Below are 21,492 nucleotides of genomic sequence, written 5' to 3'. Positions count from 1 at the left end.
AGGGTTAGGCATGTGTTGGTTATGGTTACGGTTAGGATAAGTCTCCAGGAAATGCATGTAAGTCAATGTAATGTCCCCTGAAGTAATGTATACATGGTGTGTGTGTGTGTGTGTGTGTGTGTGTGTGTGTGTGTGTGTGTGTGTGTGTGTGTGTGTGTGTGTGTGTGTGTGTGTGTGTGTGTGTGTGTGTGTGTGTGTGTGTGTGTGTGTGTGTGTGTGTGTGTGTGTGTGTGTGTGTGTGTGTGTGTGTGGCTAAAACGTAGCAGCGCCGATCTCTATTCAGCTGTTCTAATTAACTTAAATACAATGAAGGCACTGCGTAAAAGACACAGCTCTCTGCAGATAGCAGATACTGTGAGAGTCACAGACATGAATTCATAGATCAAGGCAGACTGGTTCACAGACTCTCCTGTTTTGCAAATCCGGTGCTTAAACAAATAGCTCTACACCTCTGGCCGAAATGTCCCTAAAATGAAGTCCAAGTTTGAAATATATCTCAAATAATGTATGCACTGCCATTTCCCCACATAAACATAGTCGGTTGTGTCTCCTGTGCGCTCCACTTCCTACTTGGCGCACCGGTACTACGCCCGAGAAAATCTCGTGCCAACGAGAAAGTATATCGTGCGCACAAAGGGAGGGAGGTAGCAGTTCTAGCAGAGAAACCCAAACTTTCCTTTCCCTGGCCACATCAACCAGCTCTGACTGGGGGATTCCAAGGTGCTCCCAGGCCAGCGAAGAGATATAATCCCTCCACCTGGTCCTAGGTCTACCCCTCGGTCTCTTCCCAGCTGGACGTGCCTGGAACACCTCCCTAGGGAGGCGCCCAGGTGGCATCCTTACTAGGTGCCCGAACCACCTCAACTGGCTCATTTTGACGCGAAGGAGGAGCGGTTCAAGTCTGAGTCCCTCCCGGATGACTGAACTTCTCACCTTATCCCTAAAGGAGATGCCCCTCACCCTGCGGAGAAAACCCATCTCGACCGCTTGTATCCGCGATCTCGTTCTTTCGGTCATGACCCATCCTTCATGGCCATAGGTGAAGTTAGGAACGAAAATGGCTCGGTAGACAGAGAGCTTTGCCTTCTGGCTCAGCTCCCTTTTCGTCACAACGGTGCGGTAAAGCGACTGCAGTACCGCTCCCGCTGCTCCGATTCTACGGCCCATCTCACGCTCCATTGTTCCCTCACTCGAGAACAAGACCCTGAGATACTTGAACTCCTTCACTTGGGGTAAGGACTCATTCCCTACTTGGAGTGGACAGTCCATCGGTTTCCAGCTGAGAACCATGGCCTCAGATTTGGAGGTGATGATCCTCATTCCAGCCGCTTCACACTCGGTTGCGAACCGATCCAGTGAGTGCCGAAGGTCGCAGACCGATGAAGCCATTAGAACCACATCATCTGCAAAAAGCAGTGGTGCAATCCTTAGTCCACCGAACTGCAGACCCCCTCCCCCATGACTACGCCTCGAAATCCGATCCATGTATATTACAAACAGGATTGGTGACAAAGCGCAGCCCTGGCGGAGGAAAACCCTCACCGGAAATGGGTCCGACTTACTGCAGAGGACCCGGACACAGCTCTCGCTTTGGGAGTACAGAGATTGGATGGCCCTGAGGAGAGACCCCCTCACCCCATACTCCTGCAGCACCTCCCACAGTAACTCCCTGGGAACCCGGTCATACGCCTTCTCCAAATCTACAAAACACATGTAGACCCCCTCCAGGATCCTTGCGAGAGTAAAAAGCTGATCCGTCGTTCCACGACCAGGACAGAATCCGAGTTGTTCCTCCTCAATCTGAGGTTCGACAATCGGCCTGACCCTCCTTTCAAGTACCTTAGAGTAAACTTTCCCGGGGAGGCTGAGTAGTGTGATGCCTCTATAATCGGCACACACCCTCTGATACCCCTTTTTGAAGGGGAACCACCACCCCGGTCTGCTACTCCTTCGGTACTGTTTCCGACTTCCACGCAACGTTGATGAGACGTGTCAACCATGAAAGTCCCTCAACACGCAGAGCCTTCAGCATTTCTGGGCGGATCTCATCCACCCCCGGGGCTTTGCCACTGTGGAGTTGTTTGACTACCTCAGTGACCTCCCCCCGGGAGATTGGTGTTGATCCAGTCCAGAGGCTTCCCGCCACCCAACTCACCACTAGATGGTGTTCAGTTGACAACTCCGCCCCTCTCTTTACCCGAGTGTCCAAAACTACGGCCTCAGGTCCGAACGAAATCGATCATGGACTTTCTGCTTAGGATGCTCTGGTACCACGTACACTTATGAGCATCCTTATATTCGAACATTGTGTTTGTTATGGCCAACAAACACAACGTGCGTTGGATAAAAGCTGACGCTTTTAGCGACTTACAATAAGTGCATTCGACCAGGAAGATACAACCTTGAAGAAAACATAATCATATAAGTACATCAGGTTTCATAGAGCCAAACATTTCAAGTGCTACTCAACTGGCTATAGATAAGCCAGTCCTTTATTAGTATATAAGTGCTCTGTTAGCAGTGCTCTGTTAGCAGTTCTTTGTTAGTAATTTTATCGCTCGACGTGGAGTCGAAAGAGATGAGTTTTCAGTCTGCACCGGAAGATGTGCAAGCTTTCTGCTGTCCTGATTTCAATGGGGAGCTCATTCCACCATTTTGGAGCCAAGATAGCAATAAAAACGATGCTGTAGTTAATCCATAGGTTAATATCCAATGTGACTGTGTCCCCTTTGAAATGTTCTGATAATCTATAAGCAATACAACTGCAATTCCGTTTTCAAATATCAGAGCAGGGATATTCCTACGCTCTGAAGCAAGATTGCATGCGCAGAGACGTAACCTTTTTTTTAACATGAGTGTGTGCGGGACGATTTCCCTTCGATTCTATTGGCTCTAACGGTCAGGAAGAGATGTCAAAATGTCACATGTCAAAATCGAACAAGGGAGATATGGAAAATCCACCCAAATGGCCCCAGACGAGTTTTTTTTGCTAAATCTGTCTAAAAAGGTCAAATATCACTTGTTTTGCATCAATGTTGATACAGGTACTTATTATATGTTGTACTTTGGATTCCTAAAGCCTTTAGTCTACCTTACCATCATGCAAGGGTTTTTTCACTATAGGTAAAAAATAATTTTTGGACGGGCACTATAATTTACAGTTTTTTACCATGTTCTATCTGAATTTTCTTTCAAATAAAAACATCTATATTGATTCTTACTCTTCTACATCCAACTCACAGGTTTATCATTACTTTGAGAAAAAAGATTATTAATTTAACCCTTTTAGAAGTGTAGTTATGGTCATTTGTTCTGGAAATTTCATTTTCGAGCCTGAGACCTGAAAAACAGGCTCAGGGCTTAACAGGTTAATAAACACAAAAATGAAAGGATCTTAGAAATTAATTTTAAAAAGCCATGACAACAAAAATCTAATTCATAGCTTTAACAAATGACAGGCAAAATGTGTGAGGTAAACAACAAAAACATTTCCCTCCGGTTAGATATAACAATACATGCAATTATGAGGATTAATTATATATCTATTATGTTCTTTTTATCTCAAAAACTATTTTATATGAGGATTGATATTTGTTTTTTTATGCAGCTTAGTTTGAACTGCATTTAATTTCTCTATGTATACCCTGTAATCCAAAATAAATAAATAAAAACAAAAGTAAACAAAAATATTAATGAGGTGATTGCATGACTTCAAAATGCAGATGCATTTCTCTACTGGAGACAAGGGGTTGATGGGAAGGTAAAGTGGAGTATGTGATGGAAAGTATAATCATTGGATGATCTGATGGGGAAAGGGTGTGGCTGCTTTGGAAAGATATCTGTAGTGTAAAATATGAGAACGCCTTTGTACTTTTGTCAATCTCAAAAAAGGAGTCACTGGAGAAGTGACACATTCAGTTTTTCTTTTTCTCTTTTGGTTTCTCCCACTCCTTTTCTGAGATGTCAAACAGATTCCTCAATGTTACTTTACCACATAGTAAAAGCACTAAAAGATTATCAAAAAGCAACCAACAACATGTAAACAACAAAAAATCAGGTGATAGATTATTATAGAATTACATAGCGGTTTTACAGAATCTGTCATTGTTATTCTCTTCTTTCTCTGCACCTCTAACCTGAGCCATCTGTCGCCGTGCAGCTCATCGAATACAGACTGTACATCATACACACACAGACTCTGCTGTGCCCTTGCACCATGACAGATCACATTTCAGGGCTTAGAGAGGCCAGGTGGTGGACGTTTCATGGATCCTCCCGGGAGACACTGAAAACCACACAAGCACGCAGAAAGCTGCAGAACTCACTCACACACACTTACAGAAACAAAAGACTGGGGTGGCCGTACACACACACACACACACACACACACACACACACACACACATCACACACAATTCTGTTGAACCTCTAAATGAGTCACAGTTAAGTGATTCAATCAGTGTTTAATTTGAACTCTTAAAACCACAGAAAAATAAAGCAGGATGTTTTTTATGTATTATCTCCTGTCCTGTCTTGTTTTACTTCCTGTCGATGGGTTTTCCCGCCTGTTTGCTTTTCTGATTCTTTTCACCCTGCAGCCCCTTAAGTTTTTGCTTCCCCTCCACAGCTGTGTATTGTCTTGGTGATTAGTACTGTGTATATATATGCCTGTCTTCTCTAGCGTTCTCTGTCGGTTTGTCATCAATGTTTCCCTGATGTGTACTGTTATTTCATCCCTGCCTGATTCCCCGTGCTTCTACGGTGGCAGACTGGCGCAAACGATCTTGGGGATTATAAAGTTTGCCAACTGTCACTGTTCGCAAAGTTAGTCTGTTTCATAATAATTTGTAAGTGTTTTGTCAGTATACTTCAAATCACTAGGTTAGCTAGCTTAAAGCAGATATTCTATCACATTGTTAAAATGTAAGGTACGTTTTCAGTGGGAGTGTCAGTTGGCCAACTGAATAATCCCTTAACGTTAACAAGCACTCCGGTCCGAGATGTGTGCATCACTTTCAGAGGTGGGAGAAGTACTCAGATCTGGTACTAAAGTACCAGAGTGTAGGAATACACTGTTACAAGTAAAAGTCCTGCAATCGAAATGTTACTCAACTAAAAGTAGAAAAGTATCAGCATCAAAATAAACTTAAAGTACCAAAAGTAAAAGTAGTCATTGAGCAGATTGGTCCATTTCAGAATAATATGTATGATATGTTATTGATCATTAAAGTGTTATGAAAGCTGATGATGGTGCAGCTAGTTTTAATGACTTTGTATACTGCAGGGTAGCTTGTGAATTTACTCCAGGTGGAACTAAAGTCTGATTTAAGACTTGATTATATTTCACATCATTAATTAAAATCTGTAAAGTAACTAAAGGTATTAAAAACATGTAGTGGAGTAAAAGTACAAAGTAGCATTAAATGGAATTCTCAAGTAAAGTACAAGTATCGCAAATGTGTACTTAAGTACAGTACTTAAGTAAATATACTTAGTTGCTTCCCACCTCAGATCACTTTTTGGTGTCCCTGTTTCCATTGTGTTTTGAGCTTCTTTTTTATTTCAGCGTTCTGTTTATGCAGCGCTTTTAGTAAATGTTGCGCATGTTTCGTCAAGTTGGTGAAGATGTTTCTTCATTTGCATGTGTTTTGGCACTTGTGTTTTTATATTTGCATAGTTTTTGGAAGTGCAGCGTGTTTTTCCTAATGGAAGTGTTTTGGGCTGTTGGCCACCGTATATTCCGGCCCTTTGCCCTCTTGCCCTCTCTGTCTACTTATTAAGCTTTTCTTTGTTTTCGTTTTTTTTGTTTTACCTTGCCTGGTCCCCCTGTTTTTGTATACAAAGTGTTTTTGTTATCTACTTTATTTAATTAAAAGCTGGCTTTTTAAGTTTTTAAGTTGTTGATTAAGCGCGTCAATGCTCTGACAACCTCCCAAATAAGTGTTTAGAATGCTCCCAATATATCAATTAATTTATAGACACTTTACACAAATTACTTACGATTACTGCAGATAACATTTATGATACATTCAGGTAGCTCAAGGGTTGGTATAACTCAGATGATGCGAACCATAAAAGTGTGAAACAGGACTAAAAGGAATCATAGATTTCACATGTACAGTCTTTACACGTGCTTTAACGATTAACAAAAAAGGGAAAGGCAGTAAAAATGTTCAGGTCTGGAAAAACGTCAAACTTTGGGAAAAAAAGTTTGGAGAATGGGACAAGCTTTAAATATTAAAAAGCAGTGATTGTTGCTGATTTATTGTCATCATATGGATGAAATGTGTTGGACAGCTGTACTATTCAGCATATGTGTATAATGTACCTTTTATATTTATATTGGGTGTGCTTGTGTGTGTTTGCTCCTGCAGTCCGTTCGACAGCTCAGAGAAGATGAGGCCGCTATCCGTCAGCAGGCAGTCGGTGTCCAGCAGGAAGAGCTCTGTCTACAGCTGGACGGCACCGAGCACCCCCTCCTTCACAGAGAAATACTTTATAGTGAGTTATACACACTCACACACACATTGGCGATAAACACTATACATGCCTTTCCATGTAATTTAAGATAAAACCAGGACTAATTGACATTTTTGACATCCAGGAAATAATAAATCACAGATTTATAACACAGATTCATGCATGCTTTTCTTTAACACCACTAAAATGCATATGCAGTTGTAGAAAATGCACCTATATTAAATCTATCTTTCCTCATATCCTCAACTGCAAAGGACTTAATTCGTATGACCACATAATATATTGCAAATATTGCATTTAGCTGTTAAAATTACTACATTTTCCTATCAGTTATAGCCAGTGACTTTAAAGTCTAAAGTGTGATTTTTAAATCGATATATTCTCCTCTCTCCTCTGCAGTCGATGATGCGTGAGCTGCATGATCCAGAAGGTTCCCTCCCCTCTCTGGTGTCTAAAAGTCGACACAACAGAGGGGGGGTGTCTCTGCTGAGCTACCTGTCCCACCCCTCCCACACCGGCACGCCAAACCACAGCCAGCAGAGCCCCTACAGGTGTGAAGCGTTACAGGAAAACACAAAGAGGCTAAACAGTGGATACAGAGGACAGACTGGTAAAGTGGGGTTTGTCCCACTTCTCCGATTGTTTTATTTGAAGGATTTTACCTTCAACATAAAAGAGTGAAAATCACTTATCCAGTACTTTACAAAAATATGACAAAAATTACACATGTGACCCCTCAGATTCCCTTCATGAAGGGTTCTTCTCTTCTAGGTTGGGGACCATTGCAATACAGCAGGGGTGTCAAACTCAATTTCATTGCGGGCCACATTAGCATTATGGCTGCACTCAACGGGCCGGTTGTAACTTTAAGACTATATAAATATAAATATATAATAAATATAAAATAATGTATTATATTACATTATTGACTCTGCATTGGATTATTATCAGTTCTGTTAAAAACTTCATAAATAACTACATCTGAAAGCAGAGGTCTAGGGCACATCATTGAAAGCAAATATTTAACAATTACACCAATTGTGGTGTATATTATATTCTTTGCAAGCTCTTACGGGCCACAACAAATTAGGTCGCGGGCCGGATTTGGCCCACAGGCCTTGAGTTTGAGGGGGAAATCTGGATTTGTACCCAGTCAGATTAAAGTCAGATTCAAAAGATATGGTTCCTGTATTTGTCCAATAAAGTGATTAAAATGTAATTCACACATCTATTTTAGAAACGTTCTGATTATAAAATGCATTGATGTATGTTATTTGAATGCTTTTCATGAAAATTAATTCATCCACAGTCGCATGCGGGCTCACAGCTACCCCTCCAGCTACAGTCAGGGCACCAGTCTGGGGGGAAGCCAGACTCAGCTGTCCTTCGAGGAGGAAGAGTCCCTGGAGGTCTCTACAGAGGAGGGGGAGACGAGGGAGGAAAAGGATGAAGAGGAGGAGTGGGAAAGTGTGTTGGATACCTCCTCCATTCCGGCGCAGAGTAAAGCAGGGTCCCTGCTGGCTCTGCAGAGGTGAGGATGAACTCAAGGATGAACTCAACTCATGAACATAATTTTTTAAACAAATAAATATAAATTATTTATTTCTTGTTATTAAAATGTGCTTGCCTTTTTATTCAATATGCTTACTGTACCCTACTTAATTTGCCTTTATCTCCACTGTCGGTTTAATTTCCATGCTGTGGGACGAATATAGGATTTCTGATTCAGATTCTCATGAATGCCAACATGGTAAAACCTCCTTTAATAAAACGCTAACATATAAAGTTGTTTCTGTTCCACAGGTCCAGCACTCCTGACATCCTCAGGAAGAACAAAGCTGGAGAAGCAGACCCAGAGAAACACGATGCAGCGCTGGGACAGGACACTGTCAGCGCTCAGGTAAAATACACCTTCTGGCTCCACTGGAGTCATTAAAAACATCCCGAGATCATCATTTGGGAAGCACTGATTAACATTTGAAAATATTCAGTTATTGCAGCCCTTATTTGTTGTATTTATGCAGTATAGTAAAAGCAGAAAGGCGACACTTTATGTGTTTATATCTATATTGCAAGTAATATCGTTATCCCAATAGCCAACAATGATATCATCTTTTTCTTACTGAAGTTATTGTTCACCCCTATTGCTAAGGGGACCCATTGTGACAACTTTCACTGAACTGCATTTCTTATGGCTAAGAAAATGCTACCTCTCCAAAATCTAATAATCTTTAAAAATAATTTTCAGGTATTTCTATCACTCCTCGCCTCATTTTAAACTTTCCCTGCATATATTCCAGGACTCCTCGCAGTGTCAGTCATATTCTGCCTCTGCATCACCGACATCCCCTTCTCAACCTCCGGTCACACCTCCTTCCTCCACCCTGGCTGCTGCTCCACCCCCGGGGGGGCTGGGGGGGAGCAGCGCCCATCGGAGGGCCCAGGCCGTCAGGCTTGGAGCCCTGTTCACAGAGCTGGAGCAGACGTTACAGAACCAGAGCGGCTCTGAGAAGGAGCTGAGGGCCCTGGACCACCAGATACTGCACCTGGCTACCATCCTGAAGGTGTGTATGTATTCCAGAAGATGAGCTGAGTGATTAAGCAAATAGTGGCCAAACGATGATTCTTCAACTTCCATGTTATTCGTGTGATGTCATTTGGGCCCAAAATAAATGTACTCATTGACTTTCATTGGGAAAGAGAGGTCTGTTATTCAGCGGAGAATTTTTTGATTCTAATTTTGATTAGCTTAATCAATTTCACAGTACACTTGAATAGCTCTCAGGTCTTAAAAGTTGTTAAATGTGCTAAAAGACAAATCCAGAGGTGTTTCCCTCTCCATTCATTTGAGCCGAGAACATTTGAGGCGGGCTTAAAGGAAAATGCATGTTTGCTGTTCCCAATGATGCAGAAGATTTGGCCCTCTTTTTTTACTCGAGAGTCAGGAGAATTTGGTTTCATGTACCACTGAGTAACTTTCTAAAATTCTAAATCTCCTGAATCATGATTTACATACACACACCTGGATGTGATCTTTATCTGCATGGATGTGGCATGTGCTCACCCACAGAACGACCTCTCCATACTGAGAAGCTCTTCCACAGAGGAGACTCTGGCTGTGGAGGAAGTCCTGGAAAGCTTTGACTTCCTGTCAAATGACTTTAATGCGGATGATGACACTTCCTGTTTGGGTAGCCTAAGACTAAAAGACAGTGGGTGAGTTTAAACAGACAAAAGATAATCATCAATGACACTGATATGAGATGTGAAACAACTCATCTAATGTTTTCTCTTCATCCATCAGCATCAGTTCTTTGCAGCAGAGCACTGCAAAGAGTCTTGGCTTCCAATCAACTTCAGAGGAAGAGTTGGTCGTCACCCCTCTGACTTCTGGGAATTGGGGTCTAGACCAGGCTCTTGAGAGTCACCTGGATATGTGTTGTATCCTGCTCCAGGTATAGTGTTTTAATGAGCTATGTCCACATTAGAGTTATCCTAATAATTAGGCACAACGCACATGAACCCACATTGTTTCTATCTAAACCCAACCCAGAACCACCATAAAATGTTTTGGACCAAGCCCAATCAACAACAAAAATGTCTACCTCCCAATATGGGGCCCAAAGTGATCAGAAACATCACAAACAGCACATTAATAAAGAAAAGACAAAATACAGGAAGAGGACCTTGGCACATTTGTACTCGGCAGTGGCGAGCCGTCAGGGCCCTCTTCTTCTTCTTTCGTATAACGTTATATGTCCAACTCGGTGTCGTGTAGCCATGCCCGCATCTCTGGTCCTAGGTCGAAGAGGCTGGCTTCCGAGGGTGGTCTATATAAGGGGCAGATGGTGATTATATGGACAGCGGTCTGCTCAGGGTCACCGCACTCGCATGCCGCACTGTCTCTGTGAGGGCCTAAGATATTCAAAAAAATAATATTTGAAAACATTAAAAAAAAAAGTTGTTTTTTTTTAATGTTTTTTTGTTGTTCAATTTTTCATTCGTTTTACCAAAATAACTTGATTTAATTGTATTTAAAATAACATTTCCAATTAGATAAATCCTTCGAATCTGCCTGTTCAGTTTCTGTTGGAATGTGAAGGGTTAAATGCCGTCTCTGCGAGTTACTGTGAAGACGGGCAACCCTGTCTCCTAAAAATTACGTTCCCACAGAACTAAACTGCATTCTCAATTACGTTTAGCCAGAAACGTATTTTCTCCCACGTTATGAACGTCTCTCAAATACGTTTATTTTCTACATATCTTCTAGAAACATATTTCTACCACGTTACGTTTCTTATGAACATATCTTAAATACGTTTATTTTCTACATATCTTTACCATTTATTGTCTTGCTTATAATAATGATAATAGTCATTTATAAATATCATTTTAGAGCACACATTTGAAATCAGTAGGCGAGGCTGTAATTTCGCCAGCTGTTACTCTCTTGAGCGAGGCAGAAAATAATAGTTTTAACATGCCAAAAAGCTGCTGTGTCGTTTATTGCACCTCAAACAAATCCCGAGTTACTTGTTTCTGTACTTCCTCTAAGAAGAAAGGACAGTAACAGAAGATCTCTGTGACAACAGATGTGGTGTTCGTAATGCGTTATGATATCCGAAAAGAAATTCCGTTTAGGATGGCCGAAGACACTACACTACCCATAATCCCCAGCTATCGTTTGGGACTACAATCCGGTTGACACACCCCGTGATTAATCTTCAAACTCTGGGATTGGATGTTGGAGTGGCAGTGCGCCAAGGTTATGCCGAGCATCAAGCTCTTTGAAATGCAACGAAACCACGGCAGACTATTCAAAACTGGATTTGAACGCCCCCCGAGAACTACACATGCTGGCTATTGTGTTTCGCAACATGTTCTCTATGGCACGTTTCTACTGGGATTTGTAGTTTTAAAAGACGTTTTTGCTTTTCCCAAAATTAGAAGTTGACAGTATTAAACTGTGTACAGCCCTGGAGGTTTAGGCGATAGGAAACAAATTGGTGTGTACAAATTTAAAACATGTAATTACTAAATGGGTGAAAATCGCTTGTATCCATAATGGGCAGCATTAATATATATGACAGCTCATTGTTACTTTTTAATTCTACTCGGTTAACCTGGTATTTTTACTCCACTACATTTATTTTAGTTACTTTGCAGATTCTGATTAATGATGTGAAATATAAACAACCCTGACCCCTAGTTTCCACCGGGTCCGTCTGCGGCGTGTTACGGCTGCCCCGCGGTTTTGGTCCGGCCTCCTCCGGCGTCATACCCTACCGGGCGCATTTCACAAGCGTTTCAGAAGCATTACGGAAGCGGAGCGTCGTGCATGCCGGCTCGCAGTTCTTGTTGATTTGGGCATATTTCCTAGACATTTGTACTTCTACAAGAAAGTAAGTAGGCTACGTAGTTAAACGGTTTATTGTCTGTTTAAATCGTGTTTATTGTTTTTATTTCCTATTTTGTTGTATTGTAGACTACAGACATAATTCATAATAATTGTAATAGTCCAGTTAAAAACAACATGAATCAAAGATAGGTTGCTGTATTTTAGTGGTAAAAAAAATGCATTCATCATCATAATTATTCTATATAATTTACACACAGTGCCTGTAAACCGAAGGAGAACGCTGGTATTGTCCTTGTAAAAAAGATTTGTTGTGTCATATAAAATCAAGTGTTTGTCCACTTCCAATATAAAGACGTTGTCGTCCATTGTGCGTGTCGTTGTGGAGACGATGTAGTGATGTGAAGGGGGGTCTGCAAATTAGTTTATTTGGGGGGTGGGCCGGATGCTGTTACCATTCCACTTCCTGCCCGACATTACCTTACGGCTGCGTCGCGTCGAAAAATAGACTTCAATCCTATTTCGAGCGGAGCCCAGCAGCGAGACGCTTCTGGGACGCTTCTGAGCCGTAACGCGGCGCGTCTGGTGGAATAGCACCCATTGACTAGAGTGGCCGCGATCCTTGCGGATGCCGCGGCACAGCCGCAACGCGCCGCAGACGGACCCGGTGGAAACTAGGGGTTAAAGCAGACTTTAGTTACACCTGAGTAAAATTCAGGGAAAGGTGATTGTCAAGTGCCAACAATCAGGAGAGATACATGTATTTGATTGTTGGTGCTTGAGAAGACTAAACATTTATCTGCAGATCTCTATAAAGTATATTCATTACTTGTTATTCTCTACTAATAGTTAATTAAAAACTGTATATAATTGCTATGTTTGCACATCCCTTAAAAGATTTCAAGATTTTCTAAGGTTTATTGACATATCATATACACAACTAGTGTAGTTATGCAATGAATGAAAAACTTGGGTCACAGGTTCCTCAACATTGCATTACGACATCTATCAATATGTGTGTATACCTCCACCATTAAACTGTCAAATTCTGCACATTTCTTATACTATCTACATACATAAGAGTATAACTCATATGTATAATATCAGTTAAAATAAGTGCTTCAACATAGTTAACATTGCAGGAAAGCAATATATATGACGTTAAGTACTTTGTCAGGCTTAATATTTATCAGTAGATAGATACCCCCAAAGCTTTTTTCTTATTTGAAAGAAGACCTTAACCTAAAGTACTCTTTAATGTGTTAATAAAGGTTAATTAGTTTGTCTGTTTTGCACATCCTCATATTAATATCTTTGTACATCCAGCACTAAACTGTTTTATTGTAGAGATCACTTACAGTATCTTCTTGATTTTTTATATTCTATATTTCTATTGACGTTCTACTCTCCCCCTATGAAAGTATGTACTCTTAATATTTTTTTCATCAAATAACATTATTCAACAAAAATAATTCAATAACGTGCTTTAACCACTAGTGCACACATGGTACACACAGCATACTAATAATAACTTTGTATTATTAGTGTAGGACACTTATGCATGTATAACATCTGAAGATGTGTAGTTTTATGTTTTTACATAATTTTACAGGATATTGCTATACTATTTCTCATGTTTTACTTCTACACATTAATATCTGATTTGTAAAACATCACAGACAGAAAGGCATATCCGTCATTTAATGGTAAGCTATTGAAATTGTGATTCCATAGATGTGTCTCCCATCACCCAAATCCCCTGACTATTCTCTCAACTCAGTATTTACATTCTTTAATTCAAAGAAAATCAGTAATATCTTTAAAAACTACAAGTCATTTTCTATCAGCTGTGCACCGTTATGGTGTAAATATAACCTATCTACTAGGGGTGTAACGGTTCACAAACATTTCGGTTCGGTACGTACCTCGGTTTTTAGGTCACGGTTCGGTTCGGTACGTTTTTTTAAAAATTATTATTAAACTGTGAATAATGTATTCACCCAAATAAATGCAAAATATAATAAAATAAACATTAAGGTGCAGCATTTCGATGAACTGAAATAATCTGAATTTGAACTTTACTGTACGAGTACTCACAAAACATAAACTATTAGTTTTGGGTTTTTAATTATTATTAAACTGTGAATATTCACTCAAATAAATATAAAATATAATAAAATAAACATTAAGGTGCAGCATTTCGATGAAATGAAATAATCTGTATTTGAACTGAACTGTACTAGTACCTAAGCAGCCAGCTTGACATTATGACTTGCTTGTCATTGTATTTTCATGTTGTTCTAAAGAAAGATGTACTTGTCCACATTGCTTGCCGAAAGGGCAGATCTGCTGGCACTAGCAATGTCTCCTGCTGTGGAGAACACCCTCTCACTAGGGACAGAGGTAGCAGATACAGCCAGTTAGCGCTTTGCTAACATGGCAACATAAGGATATTTGCCGTTTGTAATAGCTTTGGCTCGGTCTGATGTTTTTGCGAGTGGTGGAGGCTTAAATGCTAGCGGGAGTTGGGTTTGCACTTCAGTCTTTTGGTACCGGTGATATTCACGTTCGGGTGATGCCTTTTCAAATGAGTGTGCAAGTTTGATGTATTGCCAGCCGCGTAACCAATGTTAGTTGAACAATGCCGACAAACAGCTTTGGTTCGGTCCACCTGTCTTTGTCCGTCATCCTTGTACGTAACTGCGAAACCAAAATGTTCCCAAACCGGAGACTTCAATGATGCTGGAGGATTTTCGAGCTCAACTTTATCTGCGTTCGCCATTTCGACAGTTCCTCAAATTACTGACTACATTTGAACGCATCCCTCTGACCAGCTCGTCCAATGAAATGACTTGCTCGCTCTGACGCGTTGAACACAATGGGAGCAAATGACTCTGAATGCTGCGACGCAGCACCTGAGATTACTTCCAAGAAGTTGTTCACGTTCTCAATTTTTTACGTTTAACGTTATATTCGTTCGGTACACTTCGGTACACACGTGTACCGAACCGAAGGGCCCGTACCGAATAATTTCGGTACGGGTACGTGTACCGTTACACCCCTACTATCTACCAATTGGATCAAATATAAAAGTCAGCCGAATTACCATTTATACGGCAAGGAGACGTATTTTGTGAAAAGAAATGCAAGATTCAGTTCTTCAAATTTTTCCAGAAGTCTCTCATCAGGGCTCTATAAATAAAGAACTACGGCAGATGTGTAATATTTAATGCAGCCCAACCGTGTATTACAATGCCGTTATGTGATGACCTCCAAAGAGAAAAGCAAGAACACTCGGAATAAAGTATTATTATATTTTTTAAATGTTTTCGGATATCATATCGCATTAACATCATATCCCAACATGCATTGCGGCTAAAACATCCAATCAACGAGTTTCAAGCTGAGGATCTTGGGTAATCTGTTCAGCGGGTTTGTGGTGTGTATCGCTCGAAATGTCCCTTATAGGCCTACAGTATACGTCTGTTTCCGGTGACTTTATTTACGGCTAAAAAGCCCAAGATTATAGAATTAAACAAATAAAAACAAGGATAATTGTGTGTTATTGTTGAGTAAATAACAGTGTGTTATTTAGAAAATAATAACAAATTAGAAGGAAAAAAAGATTTAAAAATATACTGAATTCAGTATTTTGAGGATCTGAGCCCCATTTCTTTTCCTCACAGACGGGAAAAAAAGTCCGACATTATACGATTTAAAATAAAAACAAATAAATAAAAAGATAAAACACTGGCATGTAATTTACGTTAGAATAAATAGAATGGTTTTGAATAATAGATGAGTAAAATCTACGTCACTTTACAGCCCCGCCTACTTTTGGGGAAACCAACGCTGTCATTTGAACAGCGATCAAGCCTGAAGCCACAGAGATCTTCTGTTACTGTCCTTTCTCTTAGAGGAAGTACAGAAACACGTAACTCTGGATTTGTTTTAATGTTTGAGGTGCAATAAACGAGACAGCAGCTTTTTGGCATTTTAAAACTATTATTTTCTGCCTCGCTCATGAGAGTAACAGCTGGAGAAATTACAGCCTCGCCTACTGATTTCAAATGTGTGCTCTAAAATGATATTTATAAATGACTATTATCATTATTATAAGCAAGACAATAAATGGCAAAGATATGTAGAAAATAAACGTATTTGAGATACGTTCATAACGAACGTAACGTTGGAGAAAATATGTTTCTAGAAGATATGTAGAAAATAAACGTATTTAAAGAGCCTGTGACACGAGTTTCCCCCATCATCCAAACCCATCAATTTGAGTAAATATTGTCCCCTTGAAAACCGTTACTGAACTGATTTTGGATATTTGTACTTTGATAACCATTAATCTGCCCTTCAATGTTGACAATTTTCTGGATCTTCTCGGGGATTCTTCAAGTCCCGCCAAATGATGTGTGACGTCATTGCGGGCACAGCGCTCCAGCTGCACCGTTCAGGATCCCAGCATCTGCATGTAAACGCACGATGGTGCACACAGCAGCAAGCTCAGACAGCGATGACAGTTTAATTTTTAACATGTCTGAGAGCTCATATGACGCTGAAGGATCGGTTTATGTTGTATCTATTAGAAGTTTAGGAATGAGGTGCGTCAATATGGGCGATCATATGGTCATGTAGCCAGTGGTGGAATGGGACTAAAAATCATCCCGGGACTCTCGACCGGCCCACTTCGGTACCCGTACCGCTAGTAAATTGTCAACGGGGGGAGTGGGGATGTCAGGGGCGGCGGGTGCTGTAGATAGTAAATGTAAATATGTAAATATTTGTGTCACTGCATCTTGGTAAACTACAAATATAATGTATAATGTCTGTGTCATTGACATTAGCGCTGCTAGCCACCTGTGCCCTGTACTACGAAGCCAGTTCAACATACCCTGGATATGTTTGAGTAACAAACAAACTAACAACAACAAACTAACAAACGAGATCTCGCTAAGCGGTCCTACGACGCTGGTTATCAACTCGGTAAATCAAGCCAGGGTTTCTCTCTCCAGCTGAGAGCGCGTTCACGTCTAAGACACGAGTGGATCTGACTTTAATTACATTTGTCTCGAGTGTTTCGTCAACATAATGTGTTGCTTAAAATAATACTTCTGCATACAGTATGTGACACTGTAAGTGTTGCACGGCCAGATACGGCTCAGCTGACTCAGATAAGGAAAGATATCATATATTATGATATTATATGATCGATGATCTGATCGATGATGTAATATGAATGATAAGTGCGACACGTCGGTGTCTTCTCTGCATACGGCAGTTTACACTGTATTTCCTTTATCCTGTAATATGACTTGAGAGATTTAAACTCCGCACACTGAGTTGATCTCTTTTCTATAGACGCCGGAGGCGGGCAGCGTCAGGTAAACAAAGTTATTTAGCCTTCCCAAACCTGAGCCTCACGCGCCGCCTATGGGGGATGTGCTAGTGACTTATCCAACCGGCCCACTTCGGTACCGGCCCATCGGGATTCGTCCCGATGGCCAGTCCGCCACTGCACCCAGCCCACGTAACTGTCAACGGGGGGAGCCTCGCTGCGGGGAAACGGTGGACCTAGTGTCCCGATCGGAGTGGGAATAATAATAATAATAATAATCCGTGCATTTTATCCATTAATTTCCCCAACATTGTGGTAAAAAAACCACACGTTTAATCCATGTTGGTGTACTACAACTACAAAAAGCATCGGTTTGTTTTCTCATCAGGAAATGCAGACCGGCTCAAACAACCGATTTTTAATCATCATCCTCACTATCATTTAATGTATCATATGTTCGCCGAATTGACATGAAAGCACTAATAAATGTCGTTTCATCCACTTGAGTTTACAACTACAAAAATAATCGATTTGTTTTTATATCACATACGACGGGAGGAAATTCAGTAGCTCTCACTACCGATTTTTAATCCTAATGTAATCATCATCTTCACCACGATCATTTATGTTTATGTCGCCGAATTGACATGAAAGCACTGACAAATATGAATATACTGTAGTCAACTTCATTAAAACGTTATTAACGTGCCTAAACTCAGTAATTCACCATGTATACGCATGACAACACACTTTGTCCGTGTTTGGCTCTCTCGCCGCACAGTGAAGCGTTCCCGCATTGACGTCACTTCCGGCTTCCCCCAAAACTTAAAAATGAGTAGAAGGAATTTCCCCGCGATGTTCAAAATTATTGATATTTAACGGAACAGTATCGCTTTTTCTTTTTTAAACTGACGGTTCGAGATTACTAGTAGCCCAATATTTCATTGCACAACAGTTGTTGGGATGCTGTCACAGGCTCTTTAAGATACGTTCATAACTAACGTAATGTGGGAGAAAATACGTAACAAATGTTTCTTCAAAGCTGTATCACAGGCTTTGGTTGGAGGTTAATCCAGTTCAAACAGAGGGAATATAATGAAATTAAAGGCTAGATTGTAATGGCAGAGAATCAAAGCTTAGTCCACATTAATAATGTTTTTGGATCAGTGGTTAACATATTTTTCTGTCTTGCTGCCCCTCATCTGTATCCATCAGGGTATATTGAAGGAGTTTTGGTCTACTTCTCTCCGCGCCGTTCCTAATGAGCTTGCTTTAAAAGAAGAAACACTCAAAACAACCAGGACGAGGGTTAAACAAAAATCTGTTTTAATCATAAACGGTAACAATGCAATACCATATAATACATTACCATACGAAGCCATATCATATGAGTAATGTCAGGAGTATGCCTACTCCTGGCCTTGTTCACAGGCTGCCCTGCCCTCCCGCTCCGGGCCGCGCGTGAAGAGAGGACGAAGCAACCGGTTGCACGTCCCAAAACCAACAAAGGAGTGGAGTTTCATTTGGGAGATACTAACACGCTGTCTCACAGGGAATTAGCGCGGGCAGCTTTGAAAGCCACAGGTGTTGGGAAGGCCTGCAGGAGGTACCTCCCCCTCCCCATTTGTAAAGCCTATCGATGGTTTAACCCAGAAAACATTATCAGGGATAATCTTTACACTCCAAACAGAAATCACCATTAATTCTGCATCTTTCTTCTTCACAAATAGCTTAAAACACTCTTTTGATAAACAGGTAAAAAGTCAAACAAAAAACTATTGTGCTCATCTTCCTTTAAGAAAAAGGGAACATTGTTTCAGAAATCTATAAAAAAACCTCTCTATATTTGCGAGGAAAAATTTACCTTTTGTTCCTTCAACTATTAACACACAGGAATGTATAAACTCACACATATACTTATTCAAGATATATAGACTTCTCTGAAACTTGGCCTGCTTGAGATCCTAAACAGAATAAATTCTCCCCACACCAATCACCCTGTCCTGCATATCTTCACATCCCCCACTGCAATAAAACTTATTTTACAGCCCTTTGTCTCTCGCCATTTTAGTCCTCACATTTATGAAAGGATAAAAACAGAGAAATCACTATAAAACACAAACACAGGTATTGCTTGAACAGTATTCACTTAACTGCTACTATTTGATAATTACCAAGGAACTCAACAGACCTCTTTTAATGTCTGGAAATTGCAACAAGACTTTCTGCCATTTCACATGTATCACACTTCTTTGGTACAATATCTCACATCAATTTCCACAATTCCCTCTTTTGCACTCTTAAAAAAGAGTGCAACTTACACAAGGCACTTGAACCATAACTATTGTCGCTCCTCTCCACTGTGTTCATCTCTCAACAGTATATTTAGAGCCCTTTAAACATTTGGAAACAGTCCTTCATAGCAATTTCTTATAGCAGAAGGAGAGGGAGACCAAAAAATGTCAAAAAACTGCGTTCTTGTCTGCTGAGTCTCCATACTCGTCCTCTCCCTGACACAGGCCAACAGTGTCAGGAGGGGGAGAAGCAGCTTTTCCCTCAATGGTGGAACGGATTAGTCTGACACATAATGAGCGGATGCACGGCACACAACAACACCCACAGGTTAGTCTTTGTCCATGGATACAACTCGAATGGTTTCATCAGACCTCTCTGAGGGCAGGATGGGCTGGTTACACGCAGCACATTTAGGCGCCAGGACCCTGTGGTAGTCTTTCAGACAGTAGATTTTATTCTCAGTGTCCACAGTGAAGGGCACTCCGTCCAGGCTCTCGTTGCAGATGCCGCAGCGGAAACAACCGGGGCGGTAAGACTTCCCCAGGACCTGCCGGCCTGCATGTCCATGATCAGATGTCCACATGCGTTGCAGACTGCTGGAACCCAGAGTACAGAAAGTCCTCTTCACAGAAAACCCTTCCTGCGTCATAGTAGAACGCCTTCCCTCTCAGCCTTCGACTACAGGCGCTGCAGGTGAAGCAGCTGTCATGGTAGAGGCTGCCCATAGCTTGGCAGGCCTGGCTGGCTCCATACACCGTCTTGTTGCACTTAACACACACACTCCTGTTTCAGCGGAGAGTGGAGTCCCCTGTGCCGTCCTGGCTTGCCGTGTCTTTGTCCCCTCTGATCCGCTGACGGCGGCTTCTGGGCTGCCTGCTAGAGAGATGTCTTCCTTCTCCTCCGGCTTGCTGATGGCGGCTTCCGAGTCGATGCTGAATAGATGTCCTCCCGATCTTCCTTCTCCGGTCCGATGATGATGCCTCCCGGGACGACTGCTGGATGGATGTCCTCTCGATCCTCCTTCTCCGCTCCGATGATGATGCCTCCTGGGACGACTGCTGGATGGATGTCCTCGAGGTCCTTCTCCTCCAATCCGCTGATGACAGCATCCGAGTCGACCTCCATGACGAGAGCCAGATCCGTCCTGATGTCGTCTAGGGTCCTCGCAGGTGTTTTCCCCGCCGCACACTGGCTCCAGTGGTACCAGTTGTCCCCCTTTCCTTGTAGGCGGACGGCATGAGATGTCCTCTGGGTCACTCGGTCGGGGCCGGAGAGCCTGGGGTTGACAGTCAGCCTCCTGCATCTCGGGTCCCCCTTTTGGCGTCAACAACCTGTGTGGAGAAATCTGATACAAATCCCTCAAGCCTACGCTCCGGGCTCTGGGGCCCTCGGCTGTTTGACCCACCAGTGCGTGGCCACTTGGAGCCTGTTGGTGGGGTGTCTTAAAACAACAGACGTCTGTGCACAGGTTTTCTAAATTAATTGTGCAGCTTCAGAATCTTAATACTTGGACTGTGCCCACTAAATAAGAACCCCAACATCTTTAGGTAAACTAAATAACATATTTCAATAGCTCTGAATTTCTGACAAGCATCTGTGTTTATTTTTAAATGAAATCCCTGAGATCCCATTAAAAATCTAAATATGATTTGAACTGCTAATGTTTCTGGTAAAGAAACACACTAATGTTATGGATTCAAAAACAACCAAAATCACAATACTAACAAAGTGAATGGCTTCCTGGTGATACTGCTTTTACCCGTCAGTTCTTAGATATTATCCCGCTGAAAAAATGAATACAGAATTCCAACAAACTGTCATCAAATGTCTTTCTATTATGAATTTAGATGAAATGTATATCCCCATAATGACCTAAACAATAAAGTGTATGGCTCTTACTTCTTTACCAGACTAGTTACATGATGTTGTCTGTTGAAACATTACTCACAGGTCAGCTTCTTCAGTATTCCATTCTGGACTTACATCTCTCCCAGCAGCCCCTTGGCCACTGATTCTT

At 41.5% G+C, this 21,492-nt stretch overlaps 1 protein-coding gene across 3 annotated transcripts in view; it reads left to right on the top strand.

Annotated features, from left to right (window-relative positions):
- ripor3 (RIPOR family member 3) overlaps positions 1-21,492 on the top strand; it is a 122,718-nt gene that overhangs the window by 76,213 nt on the left and 25,013 nt on the right. For all 3 annotated transcript variants that reach the window (XM_034083972.2, XM_034083970.2, XM_071203214.1), the window contains 7 exons: positions 6,375-6,501; positions 6,880-7,031; positions 7,790-8,011; positions 8,284-8,380; positions 8,781-9,044; positions 9,551-9,696; positions 9,785-9,935. In XM_034083972.2, the coding sequence (XP_033939863.1) occupies positions 6,375-6,501; positions 6,880-7,031; positions 7,790-8,011; positions 8,284-8,380; positions 8,781-9,044; positions 9,551-9,696; positions 9,785-9,935 (1,159 nt within the window). The remainder of the gene's footprint in view (positions 1-6,374; positions 6,502-6,879; positions 7,032-7,789; positions 8,012-8,283; positions 8,381-8,780; positions 9,045-9,550; positions 9,697-9,784; positions 9,936-21,492) is intronic.

This window comes from Pseudochaenichthys georgianus, chromosome 5 (assembly GCF_902827115.2).
Source record: "Pseudochaenichthys georgianus chromosome 5, fPseGeo1.2, whole genome shotgun sequence".
In the NCBI taxonomy this organism is placed as follows: domain Eukaryota; kingdom Metazoa; phylum Chordata; class Actinopteri; order Perciformes; family Channichthyidae; genus Pseudochaenichthys; species Pseudochaenichthys georgianus.
The sequence above is the reverse complement of the archived record's forward strand: the minus strand, read 5'-3'. Positions and strand labels throughout refer to the sequence as shown.